Source organism: Nicotiana tabacum, chromosome 8 (assembly GCF_000715075.1).
Source record: "Nicotiana tabacum cultivar K326 chromosome 8, ASM71507v2, whole genome shotgun sequence".
Classification (NCBI taxonomy): domain Eukaryota; kingdom Viridiplantae; phylum Streptophyta; class Magnoliopsida; order Solanales; family Solanaceae; genus Nicotiana; species Nicotiana tabacum.
The window spans coordinates 50,197,643-50,225,634 of record NC_134087.1 but is presented as its reverse complement, the minus strand read 5'-3'; the positions used below and the strand labels follow the sequence as shown (position 1 = coordinate 50,225,634).

At 36.4% G+C, this 27,992-nt stretch overlaps 3 protein-coding genes across 4 annotated transcripts; 2 read left to right on the top strand and 1 right to left on the bottom strand.

Moving 5' to 3' along the window:
* Window positions 1–29: 29 nt before the first annotated feature.
* On the bottom strand, window positions 30–6,852 carry LOC107813689 (putative glycerol-3-phosphate transporter 4). The gene is made up of 3 exons (XM_016638980.2): window positions 5,291–6,852; window positions 3,263–3,802; window positions 30–547 (listed from the first exon to the last, which is right to left on the bottom strand). Exons 1-3 carry the CDS (start codon window positions 6,330–6,332, stop codon window positions 510–512), a joined length of 1,620 nt encoding a protein of 539 aa, XP_016494466.2. The 5' UTR covers window positions 6,333–6,852; the 3' UTR covers window positions 30–509.
* Window positions 6,853–9,054: 2,202 nt separating this feature from the next.
* Window positions 9,055–15,078, top strand: LOC107813690 (uncharacterized). The gene is made up of 3 exons (XM_016638981.2): window positions 9,055–9,323; window positions 11,355–11,465; window positions 14,481–15,078. Exons 1-3 carry the CDS (start codon window positions 9,207–9,209, stop codon window positions 14,688–14,690), a joined length of 438 nt encoding a protein of 145 aa, XP_016494467.1. The 5' UTR covers window positions 9,055–9,206; the 3' UTR covers window positions 14,691–15,078.
* Window positions 15,079–16,085: 1,007 nt separating this feature from the next.
* LOC107813687 (GATA transcription factor 26) lies at window positions 16,086–26,858 on the top strand. 2 transcript variants are annotated; one of them, XM_075219245.1, is made up of 8 exons: window positions 16,086–16,559; window positions 17,965–18,330; window positions 19,456–19,885; window positions 20,232–20,304; window positions 20,523–20,626; window positions 20,784–20,967; window positions 21,053–21,173; window positions 26,749–26,858. In XM_075219245.1, exons 1-8 carry the CDS (start codon window positions 16,520–16,522, stop codon window positions 26,781–26,783), a joined length of 1,353 nt encoding a protein of 450 aa, XP_075075346.1. In that variant the 5' UTR covers window positions 16,086–16,519; the 3' UTR covers window positions 26,784–26,858. The 2 variants fall into 2 exon arrangements, with proteins under 2 accessions (XP_075075346.1, XP_016494465.2); XM_016638979.2 differs by lacking the exon at window positions 26,749–26,858 and adding an exon at window positions 22,163–22,759.
* The last annotated feature ends 1,134 nt before the right edge of the window (window positions 26,859–27,992 follow it).

The window sequence follows — 27,992 nt, the reverse complement described above, 5'->3', positions numbered from 1 at the left end:
CCCTATGCAAAACTACATGCAATGCTCAGTTTTCTTTTGAAAATGGAACTCATTCAGAAAAGAATAGAATGTAGACATAGTCTAGCCTCACTTTATTTTATCAACATGTCTCCTTTCATGGAATAAGAAGAAAGCTAATATCAGCTGTAGTATAACTAATAGACACGTCTGCTTAAATCTTGAACATATATCTCAGATAACAAGCAACAACCGCAACAGAAAAACCTCGTGAGAGAAATGCCTTTGTTTCATTTAGACATGTACCAAGAGACTGTGTTCAGGGCAATAACAACTCCAACGCGCTACAAAACCACCCATAAATCGCCAAAATAAAAGCATATTAAAGAAAGATTAATGGCCATGTTGATGAAAAAGTGGCCTCGCGAGTCCCGTTGATTCCAGCGGCTGTTTCATAATCTTGATTTTTTGCTTGCATTTCACATAGAGGTAGTACCTGTATCTGCTAACATTTCTCCATGTTTCTTGAGACGATGATGCCTGACCAGTCCTTATTTTTGGTCACTTAGAAGGGGTTGAGATGCAGAACCTGCAAAAAGAAGCAATTTTCTTAGACTAAGACTGATTCAAAATGTTGAAAATTATAAGCAGAACTTACAATCATCGAGGAATGGAGAACAAGCTACGCATTATACTCCAAAAGGAATGAATTAATACGTGGAAAAAACTGTCAAAACAATGACTCCCTCCCTCTTCGGCAAAATACAGAACTATCAATAGACAACCAGATAACAGCAACATCTTACACAAAATCGCAAACAAATAAATGGCTCACAAAATAGCATGTTAGAATATGTCAGAAATTTTCATTTACACTAACACCACGTAGTGAATCAATTTCAAGACAATCGCAATTTCCAAAGATTTAAATGAAAATTTAAATGAACAGCTGGCACTTCCAATTGTGAGGTCCCCTTATAACAAAGACTTCCAGATGATAGAACCATGTCCTAGCATACTTAGTCTGTAAGTTTAAAACTCGTAAGAGTTTCTGGAGATTGCAACACTTGCTGGAGGCTTTAACATTGTTTGAACTACAAATATTGACATCACAAAAACACAAAGAAGAGGAATCTAAACCGTGTTTCTGTCAGTTCATCCTTCCTCTCCCACATCATAGGAAACTCGGTAGTAATAGCACAAAAGCAACAAAGTATAGAGTAAGATGGATTCTTTAGTAGCTGTATGATTCATTTGGCAAGTTTAAATCACCTAAAAAGTTCTAAATAACAATTTCTTAAAACAAATGTCTGCAAGTTCAGGATTGAACATATCTATGAATGCTTTATAGGTGCTTCAAATTGCAAATATGTACAGAAACTAGAGAGGTAGAAGGGATTTAACCTTGATCATAGGCATTGCCAGGACGACGCTATGTGTCTGTATTAGTAGCAAAATGATATGCAGATAGGATTAATAGCTTGAAATAACTTTTTCATTGTTGTCATATAATTATTACGCAATGATGAAGCAACACGACAATGTCTGAAGTAAGATTCTCAAAACACAGAGCAAGATGTAAATCTACTCCAAAGGTATCTGTAATTACTGCACAAGGAAGGAGACATATAAACCAGTAAGCTTTCACCATGTCCTAATTCTTTTCATGCATTGGTAATACATTAATTCCATCTTTCTTATGGGTTTTTTTCTTTTATTTTCTTTTGGGGGTTTTTTCCCGGAGGGGGGGGGGGGATAGGATACAAGTTGCATAAGTGTCGAACTCTTAGAATTAGATTCCGGCTGGGGAAATGGACAAAAGATAAACAAAAAAAAAACTTTTGCCAAAGTAAGATCAACCATTCGCATCACTGCAGACTCTGATGCACTTCACCATGCAAGTATATTATGCTTTTTTTTTTTTTTTTTTTTGAAAAGGAATGGTCCAATTCTGGCAGGAACTCAATCTGGCAGTATTGATGCATTTTAATTCCATCTGGAAATATAGTGAGCACAAAAGAAAATAATACTTGTATTTTCATTTCCTCATGTGCGTCCACGATACACATGAAGGAGGAGCTCAATTCATTTGAAGCTGGAGTCAATTAGGCGTGGTAACTTTCACATTGAACAAATAGGTAATTAATTGTGAGATAGAAGGGGATTGGATAAAACATAGACAAAAGGAGAAGTAATAATCATTGTTTGATTGGTAAGATAATTTCTTCAGCCCATGCAAATAATAATCATATAGGAGTACATCAGTATACAGAACTCAGACTGAACTACTGCTCTGGAGTAAGAGCACAAGAATCAAGGTGGTGTTTAAATTTCCATTCTTCACAGCAAATGCTATAGCATATTACTGACCCAATACATCGCACATGCATAGGGATCTACAGCATGATTATGACCTACTAAATTTAATATTTAAGTCTCAAACTCCACTAGCTTCAGGATTTACTCAAGGAGTCTATATGCTCTGAACATGAATACCAGGGAACAAGAAATTATCTAATATAGGATTTATTTTTAATCAGTTATATAGGATAAAGAGAAGGGGAGCCTTGGCGTAACTGGTAAAGTTGTTGCCATGAGACCAGGAGGTCACGGGTTCGAGCCGTGGAAATAGCCTATTGCAGAAATGCAGGCAAGACTGCATACAATAGACCCTTGTGGTCCGGTCCTTCCCCGGACCCTGCGCATAGCGGGAGCTTAGTGCACCGGGCTGCCTTTTTTTTTTTTTTATAGAAGGATAAAGCTATAACATCTAGACTAGAATTTTTATCTACAGAAACTCATATAAAAGGATAAAAGATTTTGACTTTGTAGGCCTGTTCAGAAGATAAAAAGAGGCATCTTCTGTCAATAACTAATCCAACTAAAAAACTAATAAGGATACACTTGGTACATTTGAGTTTGAAAGTGCCAGACATAGCTTCTGCTTAGAACAGATGTAAATTCCTCCTTTACCTTTATCAACACTACAGTCTGCTGCCCCTTACTTGACAACAATAAACCACTAGCAGATAATAAAGATTGTTACCAAGTTTAGACGGCAACATGATAGAAATATTCAGTGTTACTTGTTTCTTGTTTCTTGGAGTAAGGGTAACATAGCAAGACATATCAATAAAACACTACTGCAAGCTACTTTTCTTGCTGTGAACTGGATTAAAAAACAAAAAGCGTCTAATTCATTTTGTCCTGCTGCTCCAATTTTAAAATCAGCATGCCAATGAAATAAGCATGGTGGAACAAAGACAAAATGGAAAACAGAGACACAAATGGAGACAAATGTTACCTCCGCTGTTGTGTTGTCCATAGGGTAGCTGTTTAGAGAACTTCTCGCTCAGTTCAGAAACGACCAAACGAGATAAAAGAAGACCAGCACTAAGTGCACCAACAACAAGCATTATAAAAACTGCATCCCATCCTTTTGTTGAAAGAAAACCTGTCAAAAGAGGACCTAGAGCAGCACCCATTGATCCAGTACCATCAATAATGGCAGTAACTGTTGCTAGTGCTCGAGAATCTCCTCTCAAGGAGCTGTGAGTACCCAGATCTGCTGACACTGCAGTTGTTATAAGCGCATAAGGTCCATTGACAAACAACCCAGCTATCATCATGAGCAAAATGTTCATGAGCTTTGATGCACTTCCATATTTGCGATACAAAAGCATAGAAGGAATTGCTGCATACATGAAGCTGGCTGCTGTAGTAGCACGAGCATCAAGCTTGTCGGATAGATGTCCAGCTAGAATTCCACCAACTATACCTCCAACATCAAACAAAGCAGAGAGATTCCCAGCAGATTTCACTGAAACATACTCTCCCCCTATAGCTGTAAAGAGATTATCAAGAACCAAGATTAGGAACATGACCATGATATCACATGGAAATTTACAAAAAAATAAAAATAAAAATAAAAATACTGACAATGAATCTTCAAAGTAGAATGGAAATTGAGTCTCGTCCCAAACAAAAAGATAATTATGCTAAGTAGTTGTCCATCGCGTAGATTTTTATATCTTCAACACTTCTAAAAGATAAGGGGAACAAGTGTAAAAAATGGGGAACTGTTCCTTTAAGTTGTTAGCACCCAAGAAACACTTGATGTCAAAGCAAGTATATAATCAACAAGCATTTCTAACAAGCTTCAATCAAGAAGTGAACCTTAACAGCTATGAAGCCGCGGTATCCATCATCATAACATACAGTTTTTCTCTGTCTTTTAGACTTATAAATTATGAATTTGAACTAGAACACACTACATTGCCAGCAATCCTTCAAGGAAGTTTTGCAGTTTGCTTAGGTACAGCCTTTTGGATTTTCTGATATGCATCTTACCTTAAACTAGTGAATCCTCAAACTAATATCTGCATAATCGGAAGTTCAAACAGACTCATATGACACCTTCAAATTATTTAAAACATGTATATAAGTCTGGTACTTTGCAGCTTTTCACTTATCTAGAAGCCATTTTGCACTAGAATGTAGTGTCAGTATAGTTTGTTAGCCAGGCCAGAACTAATGAGCTTGTGGATATTCTACATATGTTGGTATACTGATGTAACCTGGCCCTTGTCCTGTACGGGTGCTCATCATTTTTGGGATTTCACCAAAAAGGGAAAGGAGAAACTGATTAGTTAAGGAGAAGAGGCACTCCTGTATGCAATGTAAATAGAGCAAAGTGAAGAATACGATCAGCATCTCTGATTTGCTGTTAGAAGCATAGACTGCACTGCAGTTCCAATGTTTAAAGATGCCATGCTCCTTAATCAGATTGAGAGTTAGAAAAGATGGATCATGTATTTTTCCCTAAGGAATAATCAGAGTTACCAGCAGCAACTACATTCAAGATATTTACAACAGATACAGTCAGACTTCTCTATAACAACATCACTATATAACAACACTTCACTATAAAAGCCAAGCTTTTCCGGAACCAATTTTCATGTTATATTATATTATATGTTCTATATAATAGCACTTCGCTATAACATCCAAAAATATTCGGAACAAACAAGGCTGTTATAGAGAGGTTTGACAGTACACGAATCTTTTCTCTTTCAACACTCAAAAGCTCCATTATCAAAATTCCCTACCTTATCAGCAATGTACACTCCTAAATATCTCACATAAACAAAAATTATTAAGGAACTTGCAAGTGGAAAAACTAGCAATCACGAACTTCAAACCTAGGTAATACCATTTTAGATAATTGTTGCAATCTGTAGGCTTCTAGGACATCTTTAATGCTTCAGAACGATGCCTATCACACACAAAGAACCAAATATAGCAAACAATTCATAAATGCAAGCAGCGATACCTGTTTGACTAAGGTAAAACGGCAACCAGTACAAAAATGTGTATGCTACCAACTTTGAGAAGAAAAGACACAGTGCAAATGGAATCACTCCTGGTATTAGACAAGCATCAAGAAGACCAACACTTCTCCTATTTCCTGAACCATGCCGACGGACATTGTCATGTCCATTTTCAACCATATTTTCTTTCACTGTCTGAGCTTCTTCATCATTAGTCACAGACAAATCCTCAACAGACGACGGACGATTAGGACAAGGAAATCCAACATCTTCTGGATAAGCAGGCAATAGCAAGTACACAATTATCCCCGCGAAAAATATAAACGCTCCTGGAACAATAAAAGACCAACCCCATCCATGTTCCAAAACACCAGCAGCCATAAGGGATCCACTAATATTCCCAACAGAGGTATGAGCATTCCAAATACCCATAATCAATCCCCTTTTCCTTTTCCCAAACCAATTACCAATAACAGCAACAACAGAAGGCCAGCCAGTAGCCTGAAATAACCCAGCAACCATTTGCATAAGCAAGTAAAACCAAAAAGCATGTATTTTCCAAAAATAACCCATACCAAATAACCCCACAAAAATGCCACTTCCAATCATACCAGTTGTTAAAAACAACCTTAGGTCCAATGAATCCCCTAAATGTCCAGCCACGTACATTCCTATTGAATAACATGCAAGAAATGCAACATCAATTTCCCCTAATTTCGACGTACCATCCTCGTCATTAAAAGGTTCCCAGCCTTTCTTTTTTGAATGAAACAAATCAATAGGACCCAAAGTTTCATTCTTTAGGAAAACTGGACCCATAGGCCATGGATTTGAAACTGTTATGTTGAGAAATGGGTGTGGATGTAAAACACTCTTGACAATACTACTGGGTTTTCTTGAAGCATGATATGATGTATAAGCTATGAACGTGATCAACAAAACTACGTATTTATACGTCTTTAGACTCCAATCTTTACCTCTCATGCTTCTTATGAGCAAAATCCCAGGTGGGTTTCCTTTCATTACATCATTATTACCTGCCATTTCGTAAAAACCCTAGAAATCAATTCAAATTTCACCTTATCCACGTTGATCAGAGACAAAAACTTCTTTTTTTTTTTTGATAGAACAGAGATTTTGCAGAAAGACAGGAAATTCACTAAAGCGGGTTCAGATAGGGAAACATAGTTTCGGGGAATTCACCCATAATTTCCTCCAATTGTGTGTGTGTGAAATGGAAGGGTGGCGGGAGAGAGAGAGAGAGAGATGACGTGAAGCAAGGGAAAATGCTACGTGTCGGTTTTGAAATTCTGGTCAGGGTAATGGTTCGGCGCCACGCAAAACCGTTGAGGGACCTAAAAGAAAGGCCCGTGAGGATCGTCACGTGGCACCTCAGTTTTGTCTTCATTTACTGCATGGCTAATGGCTTAACGCTCCGTCGTGCAGGAAGAGATTAAAATGGCGGCTGATTTTGGTTATACATTGGCTTTTATAGTTCCAAGAATTGATACAATATTTTGGTTTTCATTAAGGCGAAATACATGAACGCCTCAACATTGAGCCCAATTCTAAACATTCGACCATGTTAGTCCCATTGAAATGCACTGTGAGACGCGAGTGGCCCACTTAAAGTTAGATTTTATTCTTTTTTTTTTTCCTAAAATAATATGAATCCCCCCTAATTTTCACACTTTCTTCTCCTCCACCATTCGATACCCTCCTTTACCCTAAATCACCTCTGCCTCCATTTTCTCGTGTTTAGTTTCCTTTTGTTTCATTCCTTTCCACCATACCTTCACTTCAATATACAATTTAACATATACTAGCTGGTTGAACTGAATTACAATAGAAGAGAATTTATGATGGAGTTTTGTTCAAGATTCAATTTTTTAATATCAATTATCAATTTGTTAGTTTCAGTGTATTATCAATTTTCTCTATCCTCGTAAAGTAGGGGTAAGGTCTGTATAAACACTATACTTCCCAGACCCCACGATGTGGGATATTACTAAGTATGTTGTTATTGTTATTATTGTAGTGTATTATCAATTTGTGGGAATTGGTTCTTAATTATCAACATAAGGGAACATTTAGAGCAATAAAAAGGACATAAGCAAGGGGTCGTTGGAAAAACGTAGATCCATCTAGATTCACGAAAAACAGTCCACAAACATAACGCAAAAGCATATCTTCGGCCAAATTTGGATATATCTAAAGTCTCTATCTAAAGTCGATCGGTTTTAATGGGGTCACTAACTTTGTAGATCTCACCGATGTTTGAAGGCCTACTGGTGAGGGTTCTGCCTTGACAGAACAGTGACGGGGGGGAGGAGAGGGGAGAAGAGTAAAGGGTGGTTGTGGTTGAAGAGGAGGTCGCCGCCTAGCCGGTCGTCACCTTCGGAGGCAGCGATTGGTGGCGATGAGGCGGCAGAAATGGAGGGAGAGAGGAGTCGAGCTGGTATGTCAAAATGAGAGAGGAGATGGTAAAGAAAGTTTCTTTTCTTCTTTAAATGTTTTTTTTTGTTAATTATGTATGTCAAATTTTTATGGCAAAATTACACGTGCCATTTTTTGATTGGTCTATTTGATATTCATTGGCAAGTGCAACTCACACATATAGTTTGTTGTACCCAGATGCTTATTTGACCTACTTAATAGTTACTTAAAGTGTTAAAATAAAAAATAGTTCGGTTGAAATGTTCAGTTGATCGTTGAGGATAACTTAACAAGAGCGTTTATGTATTTCGCCTTTCTATAATCAGTACGTACATTTTGTAAGGACTTGGGAGTATGAGTATCTCAAAAGATATATTTGTGCAGCTGGTTACAGTTTTACAATAAATGTACATGCCAGTTAAGTTTAATAAGGAATGTGAACTCAATTTGTCAAATTCCATTTTGATTACTTCTATGAAAATATATAAGTTGTCCATTAAATTGTGTACAGAAAATTATTTAAATATTGAAACTTCACGAGCTACTTATTACCTCCCATGCTTATTTTAAGTGAAATTAATATTATCCTAAAATATATAATATCAGTTTCTTAGTTAGGTGATACACACGTGAGACATGTTAGAGTCATGTCAATGACGCATCAAATATCAATAAATTTTACTTTTTTTTCTTCTGCTACATTAAAAAAAAAGTTTAGGTCCTTATTTTCATTGTTAATCCATTATTCCACCTGTTGCCAAACCAATTTCAACCTCTTAATATTTGTAAAAAAGGTGCGGATTGGTCACTTATTGGTCATCTTTTTTATGTTGAACCATTAGTTGAAATGTAGTTAAACTTTAGCCAATTTTAATTACAAATGTTTTTCATCTTATCCGTTTAAAAGTGATAGAGATCCGCTTCTCGTAATCTCATATTTTTCATGGAATTTTGAATTCTTTGTATTTTAAGTAAATTTATCTTTCTACCTCAACATTTTTCTAATTTAATCGTTTGACTCAATTGTCATTGAAATAATTTCGTTGCATAGTTCACAATCATGTAGAGAATCATACAAATGACTAATGTTGAGCTTTCTGAAGCCATGCCCTAGTTAGAGAATCATCACTCAATTACTAGAGATAGAGTATGTAATATAATTGACGGAGTTAAATTACTCAACTTTTGCAAATTAAAGGACCAAAACAGTTCAAGTGTATTCTTGAGGGATTATTTTAAACCCAAGCCAAACATAAGAGACTATTTTTCTCATTTTTTCCGCAAAAGAATTTCTAGAAAATAAGTAATTTTCTGAATTTTCACCAAAAGCACGCACGAAACGCAGCCGAGCAACAACTGAATGTGAGGCTTCTTCAGCTTCAGCTCGACTATGAATCCAATTCTTCAAACGTGAAAAAAATAAATCTGCTAATCATTTCACGCTTTCTGGAAATATTGGAAACTGAAACTTGATTACCTAAGATGAAGAAGCTTCTCGAATTTGGGAGGAAAGCAATGTTCTATATTAGGGTTCTTTCAGGCTACGAAGAGCGTCGAATCCGATCTTATCGATTACAGATGCAACAACGCCTTCAACAGGTCATTTCTCAATTTTAAATTTCACATTTCTTATTGCTAAATCTGGTTCTCTGTTGAATTACATAGGCGGTTGTGTATTGTTACGTTCAGATGTCATATATTTTTATATTTCCAACAATAATTTCGTATCGGAATGAAATGCACCTAAATATAGCGGAATCTATACAGAGGAATCGTATTGCTGACTTTAATTAATTGGGATCGAGGTGTAGTTGACTAACTGCGATCTTTGGTTTGAGCAGACTGTATCAGCATTTTGTTATCAGTCCAAGCTGTAACTTTTTGAAAATGTTAAGTTGGATTGGAAAAAAACAAAGCTTTAACGGAAAAAAGAAAAAGAAATGTAGAAGTTTCTGCTATTTGTTGCATTATATGGTTAATTAACGGGGGTTAGTCACACAAAAGTAATCTTTTTTTTGGGGGCAGACTGCTTAGTGTTCTGACATAAGTTAGTCTTGTGTGGGGTTTTTTTTAGTACTTGATGCCATAATAAGGATGTGATCTTATCTGTAGTGATAAGCTGTCACCAACTAGCTTTATTTGGGTGATACATCCAATTTAAATCACCAATGCAGTCATGGTACCCTTTTCAATCCATGTCCAGTTCGTGCTTATATTTGTGTATCGCACATATATTTGTAGTTTATGCAAACTGAATGTTTAGCATCTGTAAAGCTTGTATACATATTTTCGACTATTGGGTCAGAGATGTTGAGGCACAGTTTGTTATAGCATTCCAGGTGGCAAAAATTTGATGCTAATATCTGTTATTCCAGGTGACAAGCTTCATTTTCTGTTAAGCATCTAGGTTCTTTTGATGTGGGGTCTTTTCCAAATGCTGTATGAAAGCAATTTTCTAGAGAAACAATCTGCTAGTTATTAACATGTAAATTAACTAGTATTGGTTTAATAGCAACTCAAGCCCAGGCACCACTATTATCAAAATATATAAAGCATGTAAAAAATTAAATATAGCAACTTCAGCACTTAACTTATATTTCGCCTCCCCCACCAAGCACAACGCAAACACAGATGCCAAAATTTGAAGGAGTGCTGCTGATGCCTGTGGCTACAAACTGGTTTGCCCCTTGATGATACCTTGGGCTTATATTCTCTTTGCCAAAACCCTCTACTTGTCAATATAAAAGAACTGTGCATGTGCCTGTGGCTTGGACATTTGGATAATTTCTTGGGTGTACAACTACTAACACTCTGTTTGGATCATTGTTTCCCGTCGTTTTATAATGGTATTGTATTGTATTGTATCGTATCGTTTTATAAATACAATGTTTGGATAGATTGTACTGTTTGTTATTGTTAAATAATACTTTGCTGTTTGGTTTGACTGTATCGTACTGTATTGTAACTGATAAGTTGACTAAAATACTCTCAATTGTTTAAATATTAAATTTATTAAAATTATGCATAAAAATAATTTTAAAAAATAAAACAGAATAAGTCAAAACACCTTAAGAAAGCAGAACAAAGGAGCGAGACAGAAGAAGGCAAAATGAAGGAGCACAACTAATTAGGATTGAGTTAAAAGCAAATTAGTAGAAAAAATAAAACAGAAGGCGGCAAAACATCTTTAACGTTGGTGGCAGAAGTTCTTGAAAAAAATAAAGTAGGTTATAGGTTGGAGATTTGGAGTTAAAATAGAAAAAAAGGTAAAAGGTAAAATAGAATTGTGGAGTAATAAGTTAGGGCATAATTGAAAAGAAAAATAGGAAACAATCCCATCACACCAAATCGGTTGTTTCTAAAAAGAGGACTTTTCATTGTTCCGGAACAATAGATTTAACAATACAATACAACCAATTTTAATGAAACAATCAAAACAAACATTATTTTGGGATAACAATACAATACGATACAATGGGGAACAATCATCCAAACAAGCTGTAAGGAGAGACCATGAAGAAAGTCGATAGATTTAAAAGGTTTAATGGATAGATTGGAAGTAGTGCTTGCCATTCGGTTCTACACTCTTAATCTTTTATCTCTATCTCTTCGTTTGTGATGTCTGAACAGGCGGAGGAGAGGAAGGCAGCAATAAGGAAGGTTCCTGAACAAATGATATTGTCAGAAGTTAGGCGCATGGTGGAAGAGATGCAAGCTTTGAATAAGAAGCTAGAGGAGACTGTGAGTTCACAATTTTCTTGAATTTTACCCTGTTGTTAACTTGCTTCCATTGAAGACTTTTGTTTATATTCCTGTTTAATTCAGAAGCATGCTGATGAACTATTACTTGGTGGTCCTGAGTATAATTCTTTAATAATGTTCTGCTCTTCTAGGTATTGTTTGTATAATTTGCAAAGGAGGTAGTGTTAGGTCAACTTTGAAGAGGATGTCGGATCTATTCCACAAAACTATAAAGCTATCCTAATGAGCAATTCGCCTAATATCCTGCGACCATGCTTATTTTACCTTAGTACGAATTCGCTTTTCGGAGTATATCCAGAAAACAAGCTTAATACATCTTGAAAACTAGCTTGGGAGGAAGTCTTGGCAATTAACAGCTGAGAAAATCTGACTTCTGTGCTCATAGATCACTTTCAGTAGAACTCATTGAGAGGCTCTGAGACCTTGTTTCTTCCTGTGCTCTAAATACAAACTAGTCATGCTAATAGATATTGAGCCTTGGGAGTTGGGATTGTCGTTTGCCATAGGTCCTTAACAAATAAAAACTTTTTAAAGCAAGAAACAGGATTCTGAAAGGTGCTCCGAAAATATGTTTTGGAAATTGGAAGTTGGTATAACAATCAGAAATTTATTGAGTAAATAAATTGAGTGGAAAAACTATTCTAAAAATTGAAAGAACCTTAAGATCCAAAGATATGGCCTAGTGGTCAAAGGTAAGAAAGGCTAGGTGATATCTCCCATCTGCCTAAGACTTGATGGGCAAAATTATTAGGTACCTATAGTGATAGGACTTAGAACATAGTAAGTACCCGGTGGAATAGTCAAGGTGGAGGAAAATTGGCCTAGACACCACCATTATTACAAAGAAGAAATGGAAAACATGAAAGAACCTTGCCTAATATATAATGTAATGCTGCTTCCATGTCTCTTATAGCCTGTTTGGCTAAGCTTCTAAAATCAACTTATTTAAGTGCTTTTTCAAAAGGTACTTTTGGTGAGAAGCAGTTTGTGTTTGACTAATTAATGTGAAAAGTACTTTTGAGCAACAATTAGTGTTTGACCAAGCTTTTAAAAAGTGCTTCTAAGTGTATTTTTTTCAAAAGTGTTTTTCAAAAAAGTGTTTTTGGAAGAAGCGACCTTTTTTTTTCTCAGAAAAGGGCAGCTGTCCGAGCCTTCCCTTGATTGTGCCTTTAGGCTTTCTTCTTGCTGCTTTGTTTGCGCTTTCGAATCCACTTTTGTAAAGAAAGGAGAACAGAGAGCTTTTGACAAAATAAAGGACTCCATTCTAGTGCCTACAACGCCAGGAATCCTTTATTACTATACCTATCAGTGAAACTACTATGGAGTCTATGTTGGCTTAATACAATGAAGACTTCAAGAACTAAAAAGACTGAGCTGAGGGAAGCCTGTCCAAAGAAAACAGAACCTCTTCTAGTTCAAGGTCGAAATCCTCAAACCAATCAAATTTCTAATTCACTATTCTTATGAAGTTACTACTCAAAAATATTATTTTTCTTTCTAAAAGCTTGGCCAAACATCTTAACTTTGAAAAAAGCATTTTTTGCCTAGAAAAGCACTTTTGGCCAATTTTTTTTTTTTTTGGCCAAACAGGCTATTAGTCTTCAGTCTAGTCGAGTTCCAAAAAATGAATCCCTTTGGCAAAGTTTCCAGGTCCCAAACTATCAGTTCTTTTTCTCTTCTGTCCTCTCCAAAACCTTCTTCATGCTGTCCTACTCTATGCCATGCTCTCTAGAAACTGTTTCTTTCCAGCCTCCTCACAACTATTTTCATTTTTCTTAACTTTCACCTCTAGATGTTGCTCTTTTCAGAGAGTTTAGATTCCTTTGCCTCCCCCTTCCCTTCTGGCACAGGCAGAGGCAACTCGAATGAATTTCACAAAATAAAAAGGTTCTACTTTCAGAGTACAGACTGGGATTCAAAACATTGTTTTCTCGGACCACCAGACTCCATATTTTAAGGCTGAATTTGTACTTCCAACTCTAGGAGAAAGAAAATGGAATGCAATGCAAATAAGCCAACTGGCTGGATGACTAATCAGCTTTGACTTAGCTTAAGCTTAATTTAGCCCACTTTCTGTCAGGTTTCAACCTAGACTAACTTGTGGCTTTCGGCTGCATTTGAAGTTTTTACCTAGCTCTAAGAATTCTTGAATTTAGATGAGTTTGTAAATCAACTATTCCTCTTCTGCACATCATATAACCTGACTTTGAATGAAAATTGTAGCTAACCTAGATATCAAACTTACATATTCCAAACCTTAGATTTTGAATGAAAACCTGATTTCTCTGTCCAAATTTGTGCTTGTTAATTGCCCAAAATCCTGATTTACAAGGAAACCTCCTGCATACATGTCATCGTTAATTGAATCTAGGCAGTATTTATTATTTTGAAGAGATTGAACTTGAGAAATTGCTGGTATTTGGCAGTACACTCAAGCCAAGAATCTTGAACCAACTTGTTCATGTCCTTGATAGGTCTAAGCTGTTTTTTACATGATTGTACTGCTAAAACCTTCAAGCCCCTACTTTCTCCGGAAAAAAAAAACTTCAAGTCCTTCCTCATTAAATTCGTGCTTATGCTATTTAGCTGTCTCTGGTGCATTCGTAAATCCTAGCGACTGGATTTTCCGCTGTGCTGCTTCATCAATGTCACCTTGATCTTCAACTTGCTACTCCAGTGACTTCCTATAGTTTTTGTCTGACCTTTAATTTAATGACTGACATGTTTCCATTTTCAATAGTACCCAACAGTGTTCTCGATTACTCTGTCTGTTTCTCCATATATCTTTTGTAGAAGCTGGCTTTACGTCATTTTATCATCTGCTTCATTAACTTGTTGTATTATGACATCAAGGTGTTAGGAACTTATTACAGAGTAGGGTTGGCTTCAAAGTCCCCTGCTATTACTGTTACTGATGTCATGCGCCCCTCCTGGTGTTATGGCTGATCATCTGACCTGGACTCATTGCTTGAAAAAATGGGTGAATGTTTTCAGGAGGCTGCTATTGATGACTACTTCAAACCAATAAACAAGGAAGCAGAAGCAATAGTGAAAATGCAGCTTGAAGGAGAGGAGAATAGAACAAAGGAGATGATGAATATCTTGCAGAAACAAGCTTTTCTTGAGAAGCATCAGGCAGAGAAACTAATAAGCGCAGAAAATGTGGTCACAGAAAAACATGGCCAAGATAAAGCATCTACATAGATTCCACCAGAAGAAAGATGCTTTTGTAGAGTATAAAATGGTTCTTGAAATTGAACAGTACGAATTCATGTTGTTTTGCCTTTTAGATTGGCATGGTTTTGGCAATCCAAAAAGGGAGGAGGATCTGCCCTTCCAAAGCTTCTGATAAATTTGGAACAAGTAGAGAAGTAGGAATTAGTTTGTTTATTTCAGTTGCCAGGGATGATTTCTGTTGTAATTTATACATTGTCTCAATGGGATTTTCTCGTTCCCAGCATAGAGTGTTAATGGTTCCAGTAAAAAACCATTTCACATTCAGTTTCAGCGAAGCTTTGTATCTGATGAGTTTGTTACAGAAGACATGAGGAAAATTTTGAAATATGTCAATTATAATAGAGTTTTTTAAGGATTATTAGTCTACAATTCATGAGAAAACAACTCAATCTCATACATGCAAAGATGATTTACTGGAAACATGACATTGCATCAAATTATTCTTTCTTAAGATATTACATACATTTCATGTTGGATGCTTCAGACATCTCATTACCTTTGTTGATCCTTTGCAACTCAATTGGAAAAGCGAGAGTTGATATCGATCGCACGCCTTATTATCAAGGAAAAGCTAGAGTTCAAACTAGAAAAAAGTTTGTTCACATCACTAGTCTCGAGTATGTGTAACATAAATAGTGATTGCTAATAGCCATTTTGTTGATGACCTAATTAAAATGAGAACCAGTGTAGTGCCATGAGTGGGACCATTATTTAATGATCTCTTTGGAGAAGATCTGACGGTCAAAAATGTGGATGTGAAGACCAATAACTAAATCACAGGTTGCACCAAATCAAGCTCCTTCAAGGTCAGAAGACCTACTGCAGATATATTAAAGTAATCAACATCATGTCATCACTCATCACAAAGCATATAAGAATATAAATATGTTTGTTTGATAAAAAGGTTCAAACAAACTCTCTTTGTTTCTTTCTCCTCTTTTATTGTTTTCTTGCCTTTACTTTTCTATTCCTTTTAATTTCTTACACCATGCTCTTCTAAACCATAAATAATAAACTTAAAAATATCATTATCTTGATCCTTACTTTAAGAGAAATTACTAGCAAGAGAATACAAAAATAAAAGGGTAATTTTCTTTTTTTAGTCATCTTTCTTTTTGGAAGAATTTGCAGGTGAGGGTTGAAAAAAACCCACATGTTAGTAGTAGTTATCAGGAATAACCTATAGTCAATAAGGACATAAGCAATAATATTCTTCAACCTCATAAAGTCCATTTAAATATTAAAAAAGAAAATAAATTTCATTTTAATTTCAATAAATAAAGAGGGAATTGAACTTTTCACAAAGCTTAAATACCAAAGAAAGAAAAAAGAAATAGAAAAGAAAGCCAAAACATATTATTAACTTCATTTACAAATTACATAACAAGAAGAAGAGGTCACACAGAAACACAACACCCTCATTTCCGTTCACATTTCACCTTCCTTCATTTTCTTTTCTTCATTGGATTGTACAAATTCTCAGATGAAAAAAAAAAACCATCTTTAATCCCTTCATTACTTGTTCATAACTTTTGCTATTTTCAGTGGTTTTTTGTGGGACTTTTTATATACAGACTTTTCTTGGTCTTGTTGGGTTTTTGGTGTTTCCTGCACAAATTTCTTTGGGTCCATTGCAGAGAAGCTTTGATACCCAGTAACATATATACAAAATATAAGAGACTGAAAGTATAATTGAACAGATATTTATATTATATAAATATTTTTCATTTTCTAAAGAAAACAAAAGTAGAAATACTTTTCAAATTTCATTTTTCTTGAATTAAGAAATTGCACAGATGGGAAAGCAAGGACCTTGCTATCACTGTGGTGTTACAAGTGAGTTCTTCTTTCTTCAATGTATTTTACTTTACCCATGAAAAAACAGTCTTTTTCAGCTAATAGAATTGTTCCTTTTTTCCCCACTCTGTAAATACTCTTATTTGATTAGTTTAGTTGTTCAATTATGGAACTGGATAACCATTTGCTGGTTGCTTCATAAAACAAGAGATCACTGACCAATAAAAAATGATTGAGTAATATGTGTTGTTATTCATTTTAATATTTGTTAAGAGGTTGTTGTGCTTGTACATTCACTTAAATCACTAGATTTGTAAACTGTGTTTGAGTTGGAATTCCTTTCCTTTTTCCTCATCACTATGTTATGTACTAGCCAATTATCAACTCTTTTGTGGAAAATATGTTTGCAAATAGTCTAACAGCAAGTAGGCAATTTTGGAGGTCAATTTGAATCCTTTTTTAACCAATGCAATTGGGGGATGTTTCCAAACTTTTTTCCTGTACTTCTTTTCCTTGTTCCCTTTCTAAATGTAAAAAATGTACTAATCTTTGCATTGATAAACTTCAGATATTTTCTCAACAACCAAAATCAATCAATCAACTACTACAGATAGCTAGTTGCAATTGGCAATTTGAATATTCTATATCCATTTGTTCTACTCAGAAACAACACATCGCAAATGTAGTAAATTTGTATGCTTCACTTAAAGATATCTTCTTGAAATCCTATCTAGTCTTTTGCTGCATAACCTACTGCGTTTGGAACTGTCACAGTTGAGCTTATCTAGAAAAGACTTGTTTAGGTTGGCTTTGCTCTCCAGTGTTGGTGCTACTTAAAGTAGTCATTGACATTGGGAAAAGCTTTTTTTTAGCTTGTACTCAACATATGTAACATATGCTCCGCAAGCTGAGGTGAGAAACTGATTGGGTTGCCTATAGCCGTGTCTTCGGCTTGGGATTTACCGGAAGTTCTTACTGATATCACATTTTTCTGTTAGTAAATATGATGTCTCGAAGAAAATACTTTTAAAAGTTCATGCAATGCCGTGCCTTTTGATGTGCAAATTCAATCCAGTTCTTTCCTCCTTATGGTGTTCTAGTCTTGGCTTAATTGTTTGTCTTGTTGTACCGCGAAGAATTTCTTTAGTTCACTTCTGATGCAACAATTATCAGTTATGTTCTTTATCCTTTTGTTGTTTTTTCTTTCTAAAAGTCCACGGAAGTAGCTGCTAGTATTAATTTTACCTTGAACCACTTGAAAAAGAAAGCTTGTATATCATTCCATTAATTTGCACTCTAAGTGACTCGCGGCAGATTGCAGTACCCAACTATACCGCCTGTACTGCTCTCTGCTTTTCTGAGAAGGACATTCAATTCAGATACCATTCAGTCTTCCGTCATTATCTACTTGGGAAACACTTTTAACATCAACATATCGCTGCAGGTACCCCACTTTGGCGTAATGGGCCTCCAGAGAAGCCAATATTGTGCAATGCATGTGGATCTCGGTGGAGAACAAAAGGAACCTTGGCAAATTATACTCCTCTGCATGCAAGGGCAGAGCCTGATTATCTTGAGGATTATAGGGTGTCTAGAGTCAAACACATGTCTTTGAAAAACAAAGAGCCAAAGCTGCTGAAACGAAAGCAAAATCATGATAATACTGAAGTTAGAACGCCTCCTGATTATAATCAGGGTTTCCTTAAGGGTTTAGATGAAGATACAAGCAATAGGTCAAGTTCTGGTTCTGCCATCTCAAACACGGAGAGCTGTGCACAATTTGGTAGTACTGAAGCAAGTGATTTGACAGGTAGTTCATTTATTAATGCCGGCACTGTTTCCAGAAAAGCCAATAAACTATAAAGGCTTGATTTTGGATTGAATTTGATTTTTTAAGATGTCGATATGTGCCTGTATACCTTTTCTTGTTAGCTGTTATGAAAAATTCTATAGGCAGTCATTTTTGGTGATGCTCATAGTTTCTGTTCTACATCTTTTTGTTGGATTGCCAATATTATCCTCAGGGTAAATATACCTTCTTTTGTGGTATGGCTGCATTTTCTGAAATTGAAACTTTAGTGCTAAAATCTAAGACCTTTCTATTTTCGTTACATTTTAAAAAAAATCTAGTCATTTATCTTCTCCTTTCCAGGGGCGGAGGCACGTTGAGCCAAGCGGTGTCATCCGACACCGCTTGGCCGGAAATTTTTATTTATTAATATATATGTAAATAATCTGAAAAAGAAAATGTAGTCTAAATAAATAAATGGCACAACTTGAGTTAACAACTATATTGGTCCGTTGGTGAAGTAATCCAGTTTCTGCTTGTGGTCAAACGTTCGACTCCCCACAGTTTTAACAATTTTTTTCGTAATATTTTGGTATTCTTCTGGAAATTGTTTGAAAGAAGCAGCGTCATTGAGTAAATGTTTGCTGCCTTATATAGATTTTTTTGGTTATGTTTGTACTGAGTCTATTATGAGTACATTTTATAAAAATAAAAGTTCGTGGGGGAGAACTGTACTACTATATTTGAATTGTGTTTTTCTAAAGTATAATTTTATTAAAGTAATTTTTTCATTTGTACGCCTCTCTAAATTTTGACACCGCTTAAAAAAAATTCTGCATACGCCTCTGCTCCTTTCAGAAGTTACTTCGAAAATTATCATATTCCCTACTGCATGTCCAATATGCATTCTCTAGCCTTCTCCTTTGTGTTCTTTAAGGTCTGCGTACACACTACCCACCCCGACCCCACCTTGTGGAATTACATTGGGTTTATTGATTTTTTTTCTGTTCTTTGTTTATTCTTTGTACTTTTCTTGTGCGTTCTAACCTTCACTATGTACTTGAAGCACAAAGCTCAGTGAATTCTTGCATAATTGGGTGATTTCAATGGCTGCTTAAAATACGTTCCCCTTAATTGTGCGATCAGGCCATGCCCAATCCAACATATGGGACACAACGGTGCCTTCAAGGAAGAGAACCTGCATAAGTCGTCCAAAGCAGTCTTCAGTTGAAAAGCTTACTAAAGACCTATATACCATCCTACACGAACAACAATCATCATGCTTCTCTGGATCTTCTGAAGAGGATTTGCTTTTTGCTAGTGACAAGCCTATGGTCTCTGTTGAGATAGGACATGGAAGTGTGCTTATTCGACATCCGAACTCCATAGGTAGAGATGAAGAATCAGAAGTCAGCTCTCTATCGGTTGATAACAAGCGACATTATGTAAATGAGGCTTATTCACGATTTTCTACCCCACCTGTAAATATTAACAAGGGTGTATATTTACCAAATCTGGGTACTGAGAGAATCAAGAAGCCTACTAGTCAGGGAATGGAACAAGACAAGATTAAAAGGTGATTTCTTCATTAATCTTGATAGCATGCAAAAATGTCTTGATAAATAAAGGTGGTGCTGCATGTGTTAGACCGGAAGAAAATGGATATGAGGTGTTAAATGCATGAATATCCTGCTAACGTTAGATGAGATTTGTCCGCACAAAAAGAATCAATATGCATCAGGAAGATAACATAATCGAACCAACAGATGCTATGCACCACATGATACTTCACTCCAAATGCTAATTGTGCAGTAAGCTTGTGGTGGCATTACATACAATAATTCCACAATTCCAACAGCTTTAAACCCTGTTCTTTACCTTGATTTATGCTTTCCGTCTTCTGATTTTATTTTGAAATGCAGGGATAAGGATCGGCTTGAGAAATTGCAGATTCTTGGACAACATAATTCACCACTGTGCCATATAGACCTGAAGGTCTGTTGCTAGCTCTTGATTTCATTACGAATAAATTTTTGTTTCATCTAATATAACAGTAGAATACTTCCTACAAGGCCCACTAACTCCCAATGAATTTAATCACTTTTAAGTTTATTTTGGCTATGTTGTCAATTGTTAATTCTTACAGTGTGGATCTAGGCAATACTCCGCCGCAATACTTCAAAACTGATATGATTATGATAAATATGATTCAGGATGTACTTAATTATGAAGAGTTCGTGAGGCATTTCTCAAGTGATGAACAGCAGCAACTACTAAAATACTTGGCTCCTGTTGATTCTTTTGCGCCTCCAGATAGGTTCATACAATCTACTTCATATTTGTATTCCTTTTACGTTGTCAGAAGTCTTAATAACATATAGCATCACTGAACTATTGAGAATAAAATCCTAGAGTCAAGTTTTTCTTCTTCTGTGATATTGCTGATTTTGTTTCTATGGTTTCTCTATCTGCAGTCTTAAAAGCATGTTTGAGAGCTCTCATTTTGAGGAGAATTTGTCTTCCTTCCAGAAACTTCTCGCAGAAGGTGTTTTTGATAATTCGTTAGGAGTGAAAGTAGAAGACTTAAGGATCTTGAAGAGGTTAATATTGTGCTATTTAACAAAATCAAAGTGGGTGGAAAAGTATAACCTTCTCAAGGTTAGGTCTTTTGATGTTTTATGAGCATGCCTACTTTTCTAAATATATAGTGCAGTTTTATTGAAGATAATCTTGTTTGTGTTAGGAAACTAAATGTAAAAGTAGTACCAACGGTTCTGAAGTTGCAGGAGGGCCCAACGCTATAGGCATAGGTCATTCAGTAAATGTGAAGAGGCCATTGGAGGGGCATCATGCAAAGTATGCAGGTTGGTTGCCTCTCTTTTTCAGTTTTTTTTTCTTTCAACAATTCCTCTTAATTGGTGGACTTAATTGTTCTCTTCGAGGCAAATATTTACCTGACGATTGTGAGAGGAGATCAAATTTTACCCGTGTGACAGCTCAAAGCAGAGAAAGCGCAAAGAAGTTAGATGTGAAGACTTAAATAAGTTTGAGCAATTCATAAGAATGGTTCTAGCATATTCAATTATTTCTGTTCTCGTAATCTGCCAGGGTTCCATGGGGTAGTAAGTGGCATCATAGACGATGAGAAGAAGTGGTAGAATATCTTAAATGTGGAAGGTATCTTTATATCTATTAGTGTCCTTGTTTTCGGGCCTGTGTTGACTAAATTCTTTAACTAGTTAATTTAGACATTGCATTTTGTCACATAGCTTGTAAGATAAGCTCAGTTCCATGGCCTACTATCTTGAGGTGGCTTGGTTCATGCTGGATAACTGTTAGGAGACATTCACCTATTGAAATGGAAGATGGAAATAGGGGAGGGGTTAAAAGAAAAAGTCCATCTCTCTCTCTCTCTCCCCCCTCTCTTCCTCTCCTTTTTAACTATATCTACAGATCCTCCATCCTATTATATATCCCGTAGTATACAGGCAAGTAGTAGTGAAATTCATGATTGATAAGACTAGGTAAGCCTTCCAACTTATTCAGTACAAAATCAATGTCCTCTCACTTCTGGCTATGTTACCTGCCACCAAAAGGAAAAAAGAATAAAGAATGTGGGGACTTTGTTTCATTGGTCCATCAAATTTGTCTAGCTTTCCTCTTTATCTAGTGTCTTTGCCACATAATTTCTCCAGCTTAAGTAATGCTTAAACTTCGTTTGAGTGCAATGGGGGGAATACTAGATTTTTTTCTCTTGAGGAAAAATCCCCTAGCTCTATTTTCCATGTGTAGTATGTGCTTCGACTATGTCACTATTTCAGATGAAAATAATTTTCAAGCCATTTCGCTTCAGGTGCAAAGAAAGCAATGAAGAGCCCCAATAGGGTGGTTATGAAAAGCAGCTATGAGCAGAAGGAACTAATAGACAACGATAGCTCTTGCTTTAGTCCAAAAAACCTATTTGCCTTGCCTTGTAATAGTTCTCCTATGCTGGATTCTCTCCATTTTGCAAATGGAAGTTCTGACCAGGAATTGCTGCTGGATGTGCCATCCAACAGCTCCTTCCCCCAGGCAGAACTCTTGGTACCAACATCAAGTTTTGCTGCACAAGCAAGCACTAGTAGCAGCTCTGTATACCCACATGCTGTACGTCCCTAGCAATACTATCACATTTTCTTCATAAGGCATCTCGAAGCTACTCCCGCCAAATCAGATGATTGTGTCTGTATGTTCTACATCAGTCATATGGTAATTTGCTGAAAAGAGTTGGGACCTATATATTAAACAAAATTTTGGATTTAGTGGATGGATGTGGTTGTTCACCCTTTTTGCTCCTTTTTGTAAAGATTGACAAACATTAATGTATAATATATAGCTGAAAATGCAGTGAAGGTGACAATGTCCAGACTCCAGAGTCTGTATGCAGTAAAGTTTTTAAACTTAAATTGGGGACATCCCTTCTGTCTGTTGGTTTTATTTATGAAGAAGTTACTCCAAAAAGACAAATGACATGTCAAAGTGGAGGGAACTGAGTTCTTGCTCCTTCCAAGTATGCGTGTGGCCTTACAAATAAAGTCTCATCTTGCACACAAGATGGTTGGTTACTTCCATTCAAAATAGTTTCAGTACATAATTTACATCAGTTGAAACTAAAGCAGAAGCTCAGAATATCCTAGTATATTGGTTCCTAACTAGCTAGTGAAGTCAATCCCTTAAAAACTCCATTTACAACCTGCAATGACTTTGTCAATTCTTCACACGGTATACCAAAATCTCCCTAAATCTATCGGTTTCCTGACATGAAATCAATCAATAACTCACTCCGGGGGCCACCATCTAGGCCGAGGAAAACACATACCATGCCTCTTAGCAGTCTCCCAGAAGTCTGCATTCTGCATTTCAATGTTCATCATCTCGCCAACAACCACCATGAATGTAGCTTCTATTATGTCTGTGAACTGCCCCTTCGTCACTGCCTTCTTCCTAACTTCCCCCTCCACTCCTCCATTCTTCTCTCCTCCCCTCATCCATGACGGCAATTCGCGCCTTCCCCTAATGCTTCCATCGACACCAGCATTACAGCTTTCCTTTATCCCATTTGCATGATTGAACTTCTCATTCTCACCATCTTCACGCACTACTCCTCCATCTCCATACTCTTTCACTGCAGAATCCACATTTCTCTTCATTCTCGTATCCTTAACTACTTCATTTTGCACAATTTCTTCACATTCTAAATCTGTGATCTCAGTATCTACATCAACCACCTTTTGTGTAATTGAACTCTTCATACCCAAATTCTTCTCGCAAACCCTAATTCTCTTCCTCAACGGTTCATCAAAATCACCCTCCGAATACTCAACTTCGTCAATTCTATCCAACCTATCACCGTAATACACCGCAGTATCTTCACCGGGAGGAACATTAGCCGGTAAATCAACGGCTGTAGCCGTGGTAGGTCTCTGATCATCAGAGCCGGAGATATAGGTCTGAGAATTATGGTGCTCTGGAGGAGTTTGGAATTCTTCATCTTCATGAGGGGTATTTTGGTCGATTGGGTCGCTATCTTGAAGTGATAACATGATAATTCCGGTATGTTCTGACGGCACAGGCGACGACGACGGCGAGCCGGAGGATCCGGGAAAGTTCTCAGCAAACGAGCAGTTACAAAGCTCCTGTTCATCGGCGGCAGTGGCACAGTTCCTGATAATTCCGGCGTAAGGGTCTTCCATTTGGCTATTTGTTTAGTTGGAGGGGAAGAGAGAGAAATGGAGTGTGTTAATTTGGGAGTACTTTAAATTTTAATTTTTGAGGGGTTTATTTAAGTAGGAATATTAAATAAATTATTCCCGCTTTTTCTTCCGACTCCCGCCTATAACATTAACGGTCGCTGGCAGCTGTCTGGATTATCGACGTGGAGAAATTTTATGTGTGAGACTCTTCAGAAAGGGTGGGACATGTGGACCGGTGGGTCCCACTTATATCACTCTTTCAGCTTTTTTTTTTTTTTTTTTTTTTTTTGGTTTTCCTCATCCCCAAATAGTCCCCCTACTTTCTTTTCCTTTTCTCTGCAATAAATATATACTAATATATTATCCTTAATCTCCATAGCAGAACACCAACATTTGCAACCTTAATGATTCAGATTATTGGAGATTTCGTTTAAGGATATTTAAAAAACGTTATTTCTAGATCTTAACATATTTCATATGTCAACGAATATCTCTATTTCTCCAATTGCTTCATCATGTCCTTTTTCAGAAGATGTAAGAACCCTAGAAAATCAACTTAAACTCCCTGCTTAAAAAGATAGCATCTATAAATAAAATGATATTTTGTTAAATGGAGGTTGAGGAGAGGAAAAATCCTTAAATTAACCTTTTCACCTAAGTTTCTTCCACGACTCACTTCATAAACTTTAAACCCATTTTCCATAAATCTTGTTTTCATTGTCAACCCATATTTATTCCCCAAGAATTATCATTTCCTTTTCATGGGAAAACTCAAAAAATGTATGAGGAAATATATAAGAGAAGACGGGTGTTGGACTAAAGAAGAAGAAAATGATATGTGTCATGAATCTGATGCAGAAAAGGTTGTTGGTGATTAGATGAGATATGGGTCACATTGAAGGATATAAATCTCGGTGTTTTGCTGTAGAAATTGAAGGAGAATTGCTTGTATCCGAGAAGAAAGAGAAAAGGAAAAAAAATTTAGGGAAAGTGTTATATTCTATTTATTTTAATGAATTTGAAGGAACCATGTTTTCACGTCATTCTACTAGCTAGGAGTATTGTGAAGCACAATAGTCTTGAAAAACTAACTGTTTGTATAACACTCCTCAAATTTATAAAAGTTTCAAGATAATCTAATTATAGAACTGAATTATTATTATTTTATCTTGTCTATAGTGAAATATGTATATATATATATATATATATATATATGTGTGTGTGTGTATATATATATACACTTAAATAATTGGATATACAATTAGGAAAAGTATTAATAATTTTTAATATTATTAATTATTAAAAATGGGTATTAGTAATTACTAGTTAAGAAAAAAAAGAAGAAGAAGTAAACTTAAAGCCCATAAAAGGAGCTATTGTCAACAAAAAGGCTTAAAGCCTTATAATGAGAATGATGTATTTCTCATTCAGATAGGCGAAACGGCATAAGCTTGTTTCGAACAAACAAAACAAGAAGAAAAGAAGAGGCGGAGAACACAGATGTTCGAAGCAGAGGCAACCTGAAATTGCTCGAAAATCCTAGGGTTCTTTACAAACCACTAATCCTTGAACTCGGGTATATAAATTCCCTGTTGATAATTATCCTACCGTGGTAATAGGTAGAAATTGAATAGTTAATTCCCTTCTTCCTCTATATCAATAATAAATTTCATATTTAGGTGTAGTACTTTAAAATTGATTAAAATGCACTGGTTGTTGTAGAATCGATTGTTTGATTGTGTCAGTTGGACTGGGGCCTACGTATTGGCTCGAGAAGTTTTGAGGTGAGTTGATATAACCCTTTACTAAAGTGGTTTAACTCACAAAAGCACGCATACAAGGTGTTTGATGAATTGCTTAAAAGAGTTTATCTTTATTTAACCAGAGCGAGCGAGTACCCATTAATTTAGAATTGTTCTAGCAAAAGTTTAGATGATCTATTATGCTATATGTGCTTAAATTTTCAGATTTTTGTGTTGTTCTTATATGCTATTTTCATGTTGAAAATTATGAAGAAGAGAGAATCTTTGGAAATATCTTTATATGTTTATTTCATTCTTATACCATGTTTTACATTTAAGGACACCAATATGAGCATGTACATAATGTTCTATAAAGAAAAGATTTAGATTTGAAAAGTCACAAGAAGAAGTTTTAGAAATAAAAGATTTTTGGAGAGTATCCTTTATTCTGAGAAGGGGTCATCGTTCAGGCCGAGGGTCCTGACCAAAGCGTTGACTTCCTGAAACTACTTGTGCCAAAGTAGGGAGCATACGAGCCGAGGGTCTCGTTGCTGAGAATTTACTTAGCCATGCTAAGGTATGATACATGAGCGCTGAGAACCATGAAGCGAGTGGCACCTCGTGGATTGGGCCTATTCGATCAGGTTGGGATCGAACCCGTGCCGATCACACGGTGACTGAGACAGAATTAAGTCAGGATAGTTGGAACTCCCAAAGTATAAAGTGAAGTATTTTTTTTAAGAAAGAAAAAGAGAAGAATTTCTTTTAGAATATTCATAAATTGCTATTATGCAATTATTTTAGAATTATTCTTATAAGCTTTATGTTTTACATGCATTTAGAACCTTTGCTCGTAATGTATATGTTGTTAAAGTTTCTCCCCCTGTTGTTGAGACTCACTGAGTACAGTGGATGGTACTGACGTTCTCTTTTGGGAACCTACGTTGGTCTGCGGTACAACGTAGGAACCGGGTTTGCAGGCGAGCAGGCTACGAGTTAGGATTTCCTTCCCTTCCAGTGATATTGGTGAGCTCCGCTTTTGTTCGTGGGGTATTCTTAGAGTCATTTTCATTTAGCTATTTCTTTATTTATTTAGAGAACTAGCCCGGAAATCTCATGTCCTGAGCAGTGCGTCAGTTTATCAGTAGAGGCTTCATAGACATAGCCATTGGGTTGAGATTCAGATGTTATTTTATAATAACTTAGCAGTAATTCAGTAGTTACTACTGATAAAGCTTTGGAGTTGATTTATTTAAATATTTGAGTTAATCAAAAATATTTGGTTAGAATATTGCTTTGTTACATATAAAGTTTGGAGTTATAATAGGTTTGATAAGCAGAGATGGTTCGCTCGGTCATGTTTAGTGATCGAGTGCCGGTCTCGACTTGTTTCAAAAAATGGGTCGTGACAAACTTGGTATCAGAGCCTCAGGTTTATAGAGTCCTAGGGGTCTATGAAGCCGTGTTAGTAGAGTCTTGTTTATGTGTATGAAGCGCGTCATACTTATAAATATGAGGCTACAAGCATTTAGGAAAAGTCATTTTTTTTATACTTTAGATCGTGCAATAGAGTCTACCTCTAAGAAATTATCTAATTTATTCGTTTCTCCAAAACTCGCAGAAATGGCTTGTACTCGCAACTCTGACACCGACACTCAGGATGCTTCTCAAGAAACCATCGCTACTATTGTGGCTCAAGGTAGAACTAAGAAGGTTTCGACTCAGAAAAGGAGGGGAAAATCCGCAAAGGGAGTCCAAGTACCCCGGGTCGAACAAGAAGAAGGGGTGGAGCATAATGATCCAGTACCTTAGGATCCAGTACTGCCCCCAACAGCAGCCCCGACTCAGGCAACTATATCTCCCGAGGTGGGTCAGATGTTTAATGCTGTCAACAATGCTATGGAGATGTTTAAAGCCTTTATGGCCAACCAGAACGAGAGAAGAGATGAGATTCCACCTCAATCAAATAGACAGAGCAATTCTGAGTCCTCAAGAGTGAATGAATTTTTGTAAGTTGAGCCCTCCAGTGTTCCATGGTTCTATAGTTGATGAAGATCCGATAATGTGGCTGGAGGGTGTCAAGAAAGCCCTCCGAGTGATGAAAGCATTTGATGATGAAGCTGTGGAGCTAGCTGCTTACCAGCTTAGAGATGTGGCTAGTGCTTGGTTTGAGATGTGGGAGAAGGAAATAGATGAAGATGATGGTCCG